Raw genomic sequence first — 12,679 nt, forward strand, 5'->3', positions numbered from 1 at the left:
GTGAACAGGAAACGGGTCGCTCAATCCGATTAACCTGTTCACACTGCAAAGAACTGGTAAGAACCCTTCTTTTTTTACCGGTTCGTATTGCTACCGGTTTGCGGGACTCGGTAACCCCTTTCACATCGCACCAATTACAGGGTCGGATTGGCAAGAAACCGACATGAACCCGATAATTAGGTGCGATGTAAAAGGGGTGTGAGGCTCCTACTGATAAAATGATTTACAAAATATTACCTAAAAATCCAGGTATTTTATTTGCTATCTGCATAACATAATATTATAATACATGGGAACGTTTCACAAGGAAGAGACACAAATACTATTTACTAATAAACTGTGTTGTCAAACCAGATATAGATTTGCATAATTAATTACTATGACATTCCTATTTCAATTGAATACTGTACACAACCAAAGCATGAGACACAAGTAAGACAACATTCAGGACAGAAAACGTGTACACAAAGAAAAAAACCATGAAGAAACCTTATTTTGCATAAAGGAAAATGTCAACTATTCCACCACTAGAGGCCAAAGTGTCTCATTACCAGCCATAATCCTGTAGCGGGCTTGCTAGCTATTCATGTTATGATCTTTTATTATTTCTACACAACATGCTGGAGCAAGCCTGCAACAAGTAAGTGGCTCATTCTTCCAATTTAATTATTGCATTTTTTTATGTGGCACAGTCTCACAACATGCTATTCTCCTGTGTGTGTTATTCATCGTACATTATATTATTTAAAAAAAATATGAAATCAAAACATACTGTAACAGACTTTTGCACTTACTGTGGAGATAATCAGCCAGGTCGCCGCCATTGCAATACTAACAAAAAATAAAGAAAAAGAAAGAATCAGAAGGCCTGCAAGTAGTACATAGAAATCAATGTTTAGTCCAGTGGTTCCCTTGGGACACTTGCAGGGTTGCCTCAGGATGGAGCTCCAAGACCAACTCACATTATATATAGCCACTGTCATAGGCAAAACCAGGGAATGTGGCTTTCAATCATAAACTATGGGAACAACCAGAAGTGAATCCCGTTCCTCACCTCATAAGAGACTATAAGGATGACATATAAGCACAACTTTCTGCATTTCTCAATAACAATCTTTTGGTCATGGGGTGCCCCTAAAAAAAATTCTGCTTCTCAAAGTTTGGGAACCACTGTTTTAGTCACTTGTATAAAGCAAGATCTAAAGCAGGCCTGGCCAATTGTAAGTCCCAGTATGCATTGAGACAGTTTTGATATTATGGAATGCTAATACTGTCGTAAAGCATGCTGGGATGTGTAGTTTCACAACAGCTGGTAAGTCACAGGTTGGCTGGGCCTGGTGTAAATGATCATACACAATTTCCAATTAACCTTTAAAACATTTGTATTGAAATACACTCAATTGTTATGCACTCAAACGCTGCATATTTTACAGATACATATTACAATAAAACAGAAAAACCTGTCCTACAATAAATGTCCAGGACAGCCATGATGTATGATGGCCATTGCCTTGCAGGCAGCATAGTTTGACCCAGCTCAATGCAGAATGTTAGATGTTAACATACTAATTGCCCTGTTCTGCTCTAACTTACTTGGGCAAGAATGTACAAATGTTTGAGTGTTGTTGTTTTTTTGTTGATTTATTAGTATGTATATAGAGCTAGCATATTAGGGGGAGTGGTGTTTCAAATGCGGGAGTGTCACAACCATTTCAGGAGGAGCCACAGCTTGTGACTGCAATGCCATACACAGTTAATATGGCTCCAGCATATTACTTCGGGTGGCCTTGCTGCGCAATCATGGGGTTGCTCAGAAGGTAGTTTATACACCAATGTCTGCGGCTTTGTACACACGCGGCAAATCCAGTGGGTGCAAATCCAGAGGTGCTTCCAGTGGGTGTCTCAGTACAAATCCCAGGGCTGCATATTTTCGCATAGCAGCTATGAAGGAAGGCATTGGTGTTTATATCTGAATCAGGCACAATGTACGCTGAGGTAACACTGAGTATTTTACTACACACCTTTATAGGTTGCAAAGGAAAATCTGTTCTTGCTGTGGCCACGAATTGCAGGGAAAATGGTCTTAACCGGGGCCATATTAATGTTTAGGATCACTGGGCAGCTGCCTCAGGGCCCCTGTGATTCTTAGGGCCTTCAAGCAGGGACGGGGGCACTTGCCTCTTAGGCCGATGCCTCTGGAGGAAGGGAGGGAGTGTGGCCAAGCTGATCTAACTGTGCATTACACGGAGTGGCCGGACAGCATTCGCTACCTAAAAGAAAACTGTAAAAACCATTTTTTTTGTAGCATTCCTAGTCTGCATTCTGACAGGGAAAGTATGATGTAAGTATGATGGTTGGTGGATGGCTGGTGTTATCGGCCAATCAAAGTGCTTACAGCTATTTACTGTGTGGAAGCACTTGCAGAGACTGCGCCGGACTGCCCAGGGGTAAGTTATATGTATTTATGGGAATAGGTGTATAGGGCCCACAATGCTGTTGTGAGGTCAATGGTCTGAACGCCGGCAACTCACGGCCGTCAACATCAACTGAAGTATTACATGTCTGAATCAGGGGGTGCCAACATGCTGTTCTATGGTCCACCCAACAATGGAAACAATTTGATTTACCTTATGTATGAAGTAGTGACCTATAACATAACTCACCTCCATGACCAGATATACTGAATTGGCCAATTCCTAGAAGATATAAAAATACAATTAAAGTAAAGTATAAGAGCAGACTTGTGCTAGTAATACAGAAGATAACTGAAGGCTGCCTATGTTTTTTTTTGCATAGGACTTTGGTGCAGCCACACACGCACACACACCCACATAATGCTACACATTACCATTTCAGAACGCTTAAGCGTGGTTCGGTCAGCACACATTGCTGTACACACGTGATGCACCCGCGATGTGTGCTGAACAATCCATGCGGAGCAGTGTTTTGCCAATGCTAATAGGAAAAACGCTGTAATCTTAGCAGGAAAGACAATTTCCCTGCAGGTGATGGCGACGAGCGGGACTGCGCATCACCATTGCTGGACTGCATGCACACAGAGTGATCCATGCTTAATTTCTAAGTGATCTAATCAGATTGCTTAGATATGGGGCTAAAATCGCCCCGCGTGCATGCCCCTAATGCCCCCCACACATTGAGCAATGGGAGCTTTGTGCTGAGTGATCTAACATCACTCAGAGAACTCAGTACAGTATACAGCTCTGCACCAGCAGCGAAGTTTGCTTAACGATCTCTCACTGCCCGTGTTCTCAATCAAGATCACATGGGCGATGACTAGATTTATACTGCATGCAGTACACTTGTCAAACTTGTTGTCCAACAAGTTGGACATGATTGACTTGAGATTTATCCTATGTGCCGGAGGATCAATCTCTTGGTTAGACCCAATGCGTACGGGATTGTGCATTGGGTCCTACACATCAGGCACATCACATTTTGTCAGACAGGCACATCAGATTTTGTCAGATAAATTGGCCCAATCCCCCTGAATTGGGTAAAATCTGACAAAATCTCACAAGTGTAAGGGGCCCTTAAGGGGGCCTTTAATCTACTCAGGCGATAGCGACATGCGAAACATACACACGGAGCGATGCACTTTATTTGTTTATTAATAATTCTGAAATATAGCAGCGTGAAAGCAGGAACATGCACCCAGGGTCACTCACTGTTGTTAGAACATAACACCCAGCATGCTCTGCCAGCCGTAATGAGACCATATGATCTGCATTTGTTTTATGACACGTAACAGTGTACAGAGAGGACAGTGAATTCTGAGAAATATTTGTTTCATTTATTGAAGTGTGAGACTGGCCAGGACAAAATCCATCTAGATTTTACTGCCTGGTTAATAAAACACTAGGAAGTCTAGGATAAAAGTGCAAGGAATAGGTAAATAACAAGGAAAGTACAGCATCATGCAATCAAATCTAGGTAGACACAACCAAATAACAGTAATGTGTATCTCAGACTGGCTAATGGGGACAACAAATGCTACATATTATGAAACTATCACAAGCTACTGATTTTCTGCCACCCCACATTGATTTTTCATATGTCCACCCACAAGTAGAATGACCGTATCAAGAAAACATAGGCAATATGGACAGATTATTTCGACTGCACACACTCCTCCATATCAGGGATTTTAGCCTGAGATTTTCAGTCTAAACCAGTGTTTCCCAACCTGGGGTATCTGTACCCCTGGGGGTACGCTGCAGACAGTTTGCGGGTATTTAAAAATAATATTGGTAATGGCGGAAGAAAAATAGTAAATCTCCCGTTTCCGTGGAGATGAACCACATTGCGTCACTTTTGGTCCCATCTGCAGCGTCATCAGCATCCCCTTGTGCTTTTGCCCGACCAGCAATCCACTGGTAGATACCCACGCTGCCCTCAGCCATCATCTGCCTTGCACTGACATGGGTGGAGGAAGCAGCAGCATTAATCCTACAGGCGTTACTGAGAACCCCAAAGACAGTACACAGCCAACGGCCAGACCGCACACTACTCCGCAGCTACTCCTTATATAAGAAAACACATACCGCTCACTTCCACTCCTCTTGTAAGGACAGTGGATATTTCAAATTGGGAGGAGGAGGTACTCATAAATGAAAAAGCCTAATCAAGGGGTACGGGAGAAGAACAAAGTTTGGGAACCGCTGATCTAGATGATCCATCAGATAATCGAAGGAATACGTTTGTGGATGTTATTTAATTATTGTATAGGTGGGACGCTGAAATACTTATGCCTATATACTATGTGATAATACTGACAAATTAGCCAGTAATGTTATAGTGTGTACCTAACTTTTCTATATAGTCTGTGGAGTGGGGAAACATCAGGCAGGAGAGGCGCTCTCCCAGCTCTGCATCCTCTGCTGCGTTATCGGTGGCCGGCGGGCGGGCACATTTGAAAACTCCCATACAAATGAATGGTCAGCCGCCGAGAGAGCTCTCTTATTGGAATTTTCAAATCTCTTGCCTGCCGGCTGCTACCAAAACTCCCTGGGAGTCCTTTTACATCACATGTGATAAATTGTATGCAATAAATGGCATATCAAGTGCCAAGTCATATTAAGCCCTCCTGGGGAGCGTCAAAGGAAAATCAGGTCCAAAGTGTCCTTTGGACATATTGGAGTAGTGTATAGCCACCTTAAAATATGAATACAATAGAGGACAAGTAGACTGTACATAACCATAGCTGCATCAACAGGGGACACTGGATTAAGTATCAGGGTGATAGAAAACTGCAGGATTTGGTGACAAGATGGTTAAAGTAAAAGAAGGAAAAGCACATGAGGAAAGAGGGCCCTGCACGCGAGAGCTTACATTCTAAAAAAATAGGAGTTTATGTATATAGTGTTTGGTTACAAGTGCTCATATAGGCAAATGGATATAGAAAGCACACTCTTATTTTAAATAGCCTGTTGCTCCTTTTAATATATATCTTGTAATGCAATGGTCAACGTATTTTGCAACACAGAAGCATGACTATGAGACTAAACAATGCAGTCATGTATGCCAGCATTAATTAGCTTAACTAGCTAGAGAACTGCCCTGCTAGATACAGTCTGAGAAATACAAGAGCGTTTATTGCAATAAACGCGGCGGTTATAAAGTAATGCGTTCTAGACACTGAATAGACAGTGTCTAGTTAGACAGCCAATAGGTCGACCCCATATAGTCAACACAGTCAAAAGGTCAACAGATAAAAGGTCAACTGTGTCTAACTGTTAATAAATAATTTATTGGCCTCTTCTGGTAAAGTTTTAAAGCTCAAAGATTTATTAGAACTATTACAAATGCAGCAATTTAAAATCAATGTCTTATATGTGTTGTAAATTGAATAAAGGATTTAGAATTGTATAGTAAATTTTACAGCTAACCAATCATTACGTTATTAAACACATGTACATAAAATGTCCCTAGCTGATTAGACCAGGGACTCTTCCCCTCCTGATAATTGGCAGGAGGCCGGCACATAGAACACACGCTCATGCAGGCTCTGTGCTGTTCTGCATGGTAACAAGAGAGAGGCGGTCTGAACCTCCACCCTCTCCTCAGCTCCCCAGCTGATTTACAGCCAGCTGCCTTGTGCTGATAAAAGGGCCAGTGTAGGCCATCTGTTTAAGCCAGGGACATGCAGGCCAGCTTTTTCCTCCACATACACACAGACAAAAGAGCTGGGGATATTAGGACACGTCTGCTCTGTTACATTTCTTCCTTTCATTTTTCTTTTCAAAGCACTGGGATCAGACAGATACAAAAGTATCTGCCAAAACTATTTTAGATATGAAATAAAAAGACAAAATAGTAATTTGTTTTATATGGCATTCCGAGATATGTGTAGTTGAGTCCTAATACAGTCGCCAAAAACAGCCCCCCCCCCCAGCGTACCACGTCCCTTGTGACTCTGCTGGTGTCTGGCGTCTTTTTTGTGTGTGTCTTATGGGGCCTACATGGGGCAACTTCAGGGTATTTTCTAAGCTATATAACTAGATAGCGATGTGGGGATGTGCTGACACATCGCTGTGTGCTGAGCGATCTAGTATCACTCTGAAAATCTCCCCATGTGGCTAGAATGCACCAGGATACAGTGCTGATTAATTTGATACACTTGTACAGATGTATCCTTGGGGATAACAGGAGCAGGAATACGCATGTGTCTGTTATCCATTCATTGCCTATGGGGAGCCAACAGGTGTATTCTAGCATAGTATGTTCAGATGCATAAGCATCATGGCAATGGAGTCTGAACCTGTATATGAAGTGTTACTTCATATGGGCTTTTTCAACACCAAGTTCTGTTGTGCTTCATATACAGTTTCACCCGCATATCACATCAGTTAATTCTCCTGGTGCATACATTTTGTGCAAAATCACACCCAGACCTAGAAAAGGCACCCGTGCTAGTGAGGGCTCGATCGCTCTAGGTGTGCGAGGACGTATCTGTAGCAATCATTTTGGGATTAATAAATTATAGATTTACCAGTCATGCCTACAGGTATTTTGATCAGTTTTATAATGTGGGCAGAATTTTGGGTGTTCGAGGCTTACAATCTATATGGAGCCGGGGGAGACAGACAGGTGACATGAGGTGCAGGCATGGAGCCTTGAAGACAGGAAGTGAGCATGGCAGGGATTACCAGGACATGAGGCACGGTACTACATTATGCAGAAGGGAATGCTTTGATGTACAGGTGGGTTTTTAGTGCCCAGTGAGTTTGAAGAGAATTTTGGAGGGGAAAGGGAGACAGTGCAGATTTTCTTCTTAGCATCAATAATTTGTCCAAGATAAGGTAGAAAAGAGCAGGTGTACACAACAAATGAGAGAGGAGACAGATTCCGCAGCAGTGTGAATATGTATGAGGGAATGAATGATACAAAATGCTAGTTCATACAGACAGGGTGACAAGGGGAGTATGGGTGTTTTATGCATGAGTATAGGTAACAATAAGCAGGGTGACGCCTGTCGGCTCCATTCATCAAGTTTCTGATTTATATCTTGTCCCAACACGCTGGATTATACATAATATCCCATCAGTAGCTTTCTGTTGCATGACATGATAACTTTAATTGATTGTTTTAGAAAGACAGAATAATAATGTGCATTTACTTATTTTCCTTATACATAATTAATCAAATTACTGAGCATACCGGTCTTCTCTATAATAAATAAAAGAACACAAAATAAATCAATGACTGCAGATCCAGCACACTACTGATAGAAATACGGGGAGATATTTACTAACATCCCCTGGTGGATAGAATAGTACAAATAAATCACCAAGCCAATGAAAGAGTCCAGGGAACACACAGGGGAACATTTAAATGACCTTATTATACATGTAAAGCTATCATTTGCATTCATTTGTAGGAAAAGATGTGTGTTAAACCGAGCGGAATAGAAATGAAATAAGTAAACAGATGCCCCATGTTATGTGTTGGGTAACAGGCATGCAGGGTTTACGCTGGGAACCCGGGACGAGCGCAAGTCACTGTAGGTTTCAAAACATGTCACAGACACAGCATGAAACCCTGTTTACAGCGCAGGCTGGAACCAGTTTTGTGTGAGACTAAACAACTCAGGACTATGGGGTAATTCAGACCTGATCCCACAGCCGCATATTCGCACGGCCAGTGTTCACTTAAGCCGCCGCCCTGCTGGAGTAAAATTCCGCCTTATGAATTAATATGCTCACAGGGCGAATGGATGTATATGGCTACAAATCTATGTGCAACCATGTGAAAATGGCCAAAACCCTTCATCACAGGCTCACCATCAAATGATTTTACAATGGTGCAGTACGGATGGTGTAATGGTTAGCATTACTGCCTCACAGCACTGAGGTCATGGGTTCAATTCCCACCATGGCCCTAACTGTGTGGTATTTGTATATTCTCCCCTTGCTTGCGTGGGTTTCCTCCGGGGACTCCGGTTTCCTCCCACATTCCAAAAATATACTGGTAGGCTAACTGGCTCCAACAAAATTAACCCTAGAATGTCTGTGTGTGCATGTACATGTGGTAGTGAATATAGATTGTAAGCTCCACAGGGGCAGGGACTGATGTGAATGACTTGATCAGAGGATGGCCTCGCACATGCGTACCACGGGCCATATATGCAGGCACAGTGTATCAATAATCATCCACTGTGTAAATTCGCAGCCATGCGACTGGGTCTGAACTCCCTTCTATGTCTCGGGTCCACAACCCTGCTCCCAGCCAAGGTCATAGAGACAGCTGCTAGACCCGGTAAAGTCCAGGGTCGCATGTCTAAAATCACAATGGACAGGTCTGGGTATATCAGTGCAGATGCGAATAGGCACAGACAAAGTAGTTAGCAGCAGAATGATTTAATGTGAATGCCTAAAAAACATCTAATTATCTTTTAAACAATAGGTTCATTTTAAACGCCTAAACCTGGTTTTATATACCTATTATGCAGCACCACATACTTTTTTAAATAAATACATTTATCTTAGTGATAAGACGGGATTTGGAGTCAAGGAAAAGATACATAAAATATGTATGCACACGGGACAAATAAAAATACAAACATGAACGATGCTCTAAAGCAGAGGTGGGGAACCTCAGGCCCGGGGGCCGTATTATAAACAAGTTAGAAACATGTATCATCCGCAGCTGTTATTGGTCAGTATGTTAACCACTGAGTATGACAAGTAGACTAAGAATTGTCACTCAAACACAACATTTGTCTACTTTATATTATTTAGCATCTAAAATGTAGGGACCAAAGTCTATACTAACAAACAAAATGTGTTAAAATTGCCAAAATAAGTAACACAACAGGAAAATAAAGTCATCTGTGCAAGTAGCCACAGCCACACGTGAAACTGGTCAATTATACATAATAGATCATCCTGATCCTGGTTATAGGATATTTACCACAATGCATTTGGCTTCCTCTCAGTAACAAGAACATACTGTATCCAATTAATTTGCAGGGCTTAAGTCCAGACAGGAGACTGAACAGTGTCACCTGTAACCTCACATCACCTACAACCCAAGCAGGACATCTGCCACACTTAACTTGCTCCAGGGGATCCAGACATAAAGACAATATACCTTGGGCTAATTAACTGATGCTGCTCTGTCAGGCAAGGAGGATGCATGAATAGGGGATGACCATTTGACCTTCTGTGTGGCTAACATAGAGCCTTTAGTAAGATCGGAGACGCTCTTTCACTACAAATGACACCTGACATATCCCTATGTGACACAACTGAACGAGGCAGTTGTTTACCACCATCTGCAGATCTACAGAAGTCATAGTCGGTCATGCAACTCAGAAGCTATTCTATAGTATAACAATCAACAAAGGAGGCTGTTAAACATGTCTTAGATGTGTGCATTTATATTTCTAGAAACCATAGAAACTAAACCAGTGGTTCCCAATCTGGGTGCCTAGGTACCCTAGGGTGCCACAATGCTCTTGCAGGGGTGCCTTGGGTGAGAGGCAAAAACAGTGGTAGTGGCTGCCCTTCATAAAACATGTGAACAAGCAGAAGCACAACTGTAAACCCCCCCATAACTGACCTAAGTATGACAGGTTGGCACAATCTACCTACTTTAACACAAAAAAAATTGAACTGCTGTGGATCCTGCCAATAAGCTTTGCTTTTATTTAACTATTTATTAGATATATTTATAGCAATGAAGAATGCATAGCCAGTACAATAACTAGATACACCACTACCAAGTAAAATGTAAAGCTATTGGCTTGAAATAGGGTCACACAATCAATTTTCAGTGCAGCCTAAAGAAAGAAATAACACAATTAAGGGCGGTACCTAGAAAGTGCTCTTTAACAATAAAAAGAAAAAGGCTGAATATTATTTAACTGAACAACATATTTGTAATATTTTGAATAAATTCTTTACTACTAAATGCTGAAAGCATAACTGAAATTACTGTGCTACATACTTTGTTGCTACATACTACGCAACATCTGAAATACCTACATATGTCAACCATGTTCATGTTATAGGTAGCTATGCGAGGGGACGCGTTGCACTTTAACCTGTGTCCATGTCGACTGTGTTGACATCCGGGTAAAAAAAACAGCCACGTCAACCTAGAACCATGTCGACCCTGACTCATGTCGACCTAATGGTTGTCAACCAACTTGCTGTAGACCAAATGACCGTTTCCCTTTCATAGAAGCTTAATTTTTTTTAAAAAAAGTAATTGATCGGTTAAAATTTGAATTGCAGATAGAGATGGGGCTAGGCTACACACGGGTGTGGTATAGGGTACCGACAGTTGAGTTCCTGACAGTCATTAGCCGACGTCGGTATTCCGACTGGCCGGACTCCCTTGTGGGTTTGCTGCGCTCACCACGCTGCGGACACAGTGGATCGCTACGCTTACCACCTACTCTATTCTCCCTCTATGGGGTTCGCGGACCCCCACAAGGGAGAATAGCGGGTGGCCGCCGGGCACCCGTCTGTTGGAGTTTTGGGTAAATGACTGTCAGGATCCCGACTGTCGGGACCACGTCCGGCACCCGCTATGCACATGTCTCTTGTTATGTAATTATTTAAGGTATGATGGTTATGTGAGTAATACAAACACAATTACAACTTCACTGATTGATACGATTGTCAAGTAAAAAGAAGACAACTAAAAGCTGGGTACACACAGAAATATTTATCTGTCCAATAGGTCTAGTAATGTATGGGAGCAAATGACAAACACCAATTGCTCCCCAATGCTGGAAAGCAGACAATGGTCATTCAGACAAATTGCATAAAGCTGTATGATTTAACAAATTTGACCGAACAATCATTTTTATCCAATTTTCAGGGTTTGGGAGCAAATGGATGATTGTCATTTGCTCCCATACATTGCCAGATTTCTGTTCCCACCATATGATTGGACAAATAAATCTTTCTGTGTGTTCCCAGCTTTAGAACCACAAATAAATGGTTGTTTGTCCAAGCTAAAGGCATGGTAGAGCAGTGTTAAATCTGCAAGGCTAGTCTTTAACAAACAGGATCAGGACTACTTAAGCATTTGTTGTGTCTGCTCTGATGTTTGATGTGAACATAGCTGACCTAAATTCTCCTGCATGTCCTCATGCAAACTTGTTCCTTTTAAAACAAAATAAGGTTGCACTAATGTTACTGATATGCTACAAGCTAGAGCTGGGACACCAGTACACTGAATGTGGCTATAAAAGACTTGATATCTTATCTAAGGTAACATACACAAAGTACATAGGGTCAGGCAACAGCAGGTTTGTCTTGGTTTAATAATACAGGCACAGGTTCTTGCTGAACAAAGGACATGACATATCGCTCATACATTCTTTGTTGACAGATATTCAAAACACTAAAAAATTAATGTGGAGACACAAAAAGACCTGAAAATCGCAATATATCCATGCATCTATAACGAGAGAGAGAGAGAGAGAGAGAGAGAGAGACATATTTCTGATGCCTTTTAATGGTACTACTATTATTTTATAGTTCTTGTATACAGTAAGAACGTAGGAACATTTTATATAGATGCCTCAGTCCCTGCCACACTGCCACTTACAATGTAAATTTGTTATTTAGGCCCACAGACACACATCGAGGCAAATTTAGTTGGCCTGAGGGGAGTAATGGAGTACTCTGCATAAAGGTACACAAATATGGGGAGAGCATGAAGTGGGGAACTGCATTGTTTTTGAGCGTGTGCAACTCCCTCCCAAAGTGACTGGAGTTGGCGAGCAGAAATCTGCCAATAGTTGTTCTATAGTGTGCCCAGTACTTGGCATTGGTATAGCCGCTCAACGGGTGAGATTTAATAGGATGAGATTTTCAGAAAGTGAGAGATTTGGTGAGAAATCTCCAGTTTTTTTAAAGGGGCAATCATTTACACTTCAAAATCAAACTGGTTTTGCAGTGTAAATGATTGCCGCTTTAAAAAATACTGGAGATTTCTTACCAAATCTCTCACTTTCTGAATCTCTCATCCTATTAAATCTCACCCTATGTGTCTAAACCTGGTGCATTTCAGTGAGACACATGTAAAATAATAGGCAGCCACGGTACTCATTTCCTTCTGCAGAACAACCGAAAATAACCTATTGAGCGGACCAAAGTCAATTTAATTCCCTTCCCTAAGTTTTAAGCAGACAGTAGCCTTG

General features: G+C 41.8%; 1 protein-coding gene across 1 annotated transcript in view; it reads right to left on the reverse strand.

The window, feature by feature from the left end:
• The window catches only part of ULK1 (unc-51 like autophagy activating kinase 1), a 90,908-nt gene that overhangs the window by 51,793 nt on the left and 26,436 nt on the right, over positions 1 to 12,679 (reverse strand). The window contains exons 4-5 of the mRNA XM_083150146.1: positions 2,664 to 2,696; positions 795 to 831 (exon numbers count right to left, since the gene is read on the reverse strand). Of these exons, the coding sequence (XP_083006272.1) occupies positions 795 to 831; positions 2,664 to 2,696 (70 nt within the window). The remainder of the gene's footprint in view (positions 1 to 794; positions 832 to 2,663; positions 2,697 to 12,679) is intronic.

The sequence above is a fragment of the Crinia signifera genome, chromosome 1, assembly GCF_055691185.1.
Source record: "Crinia signifera chromosome 1, ASM5569118v1, whole genome shotgun sequence".
NCBI lineage: Eukaryota > Metazoa > Chordata > Amphibia > Anura > Myobatrachidae > Crinia > Crinia signifera.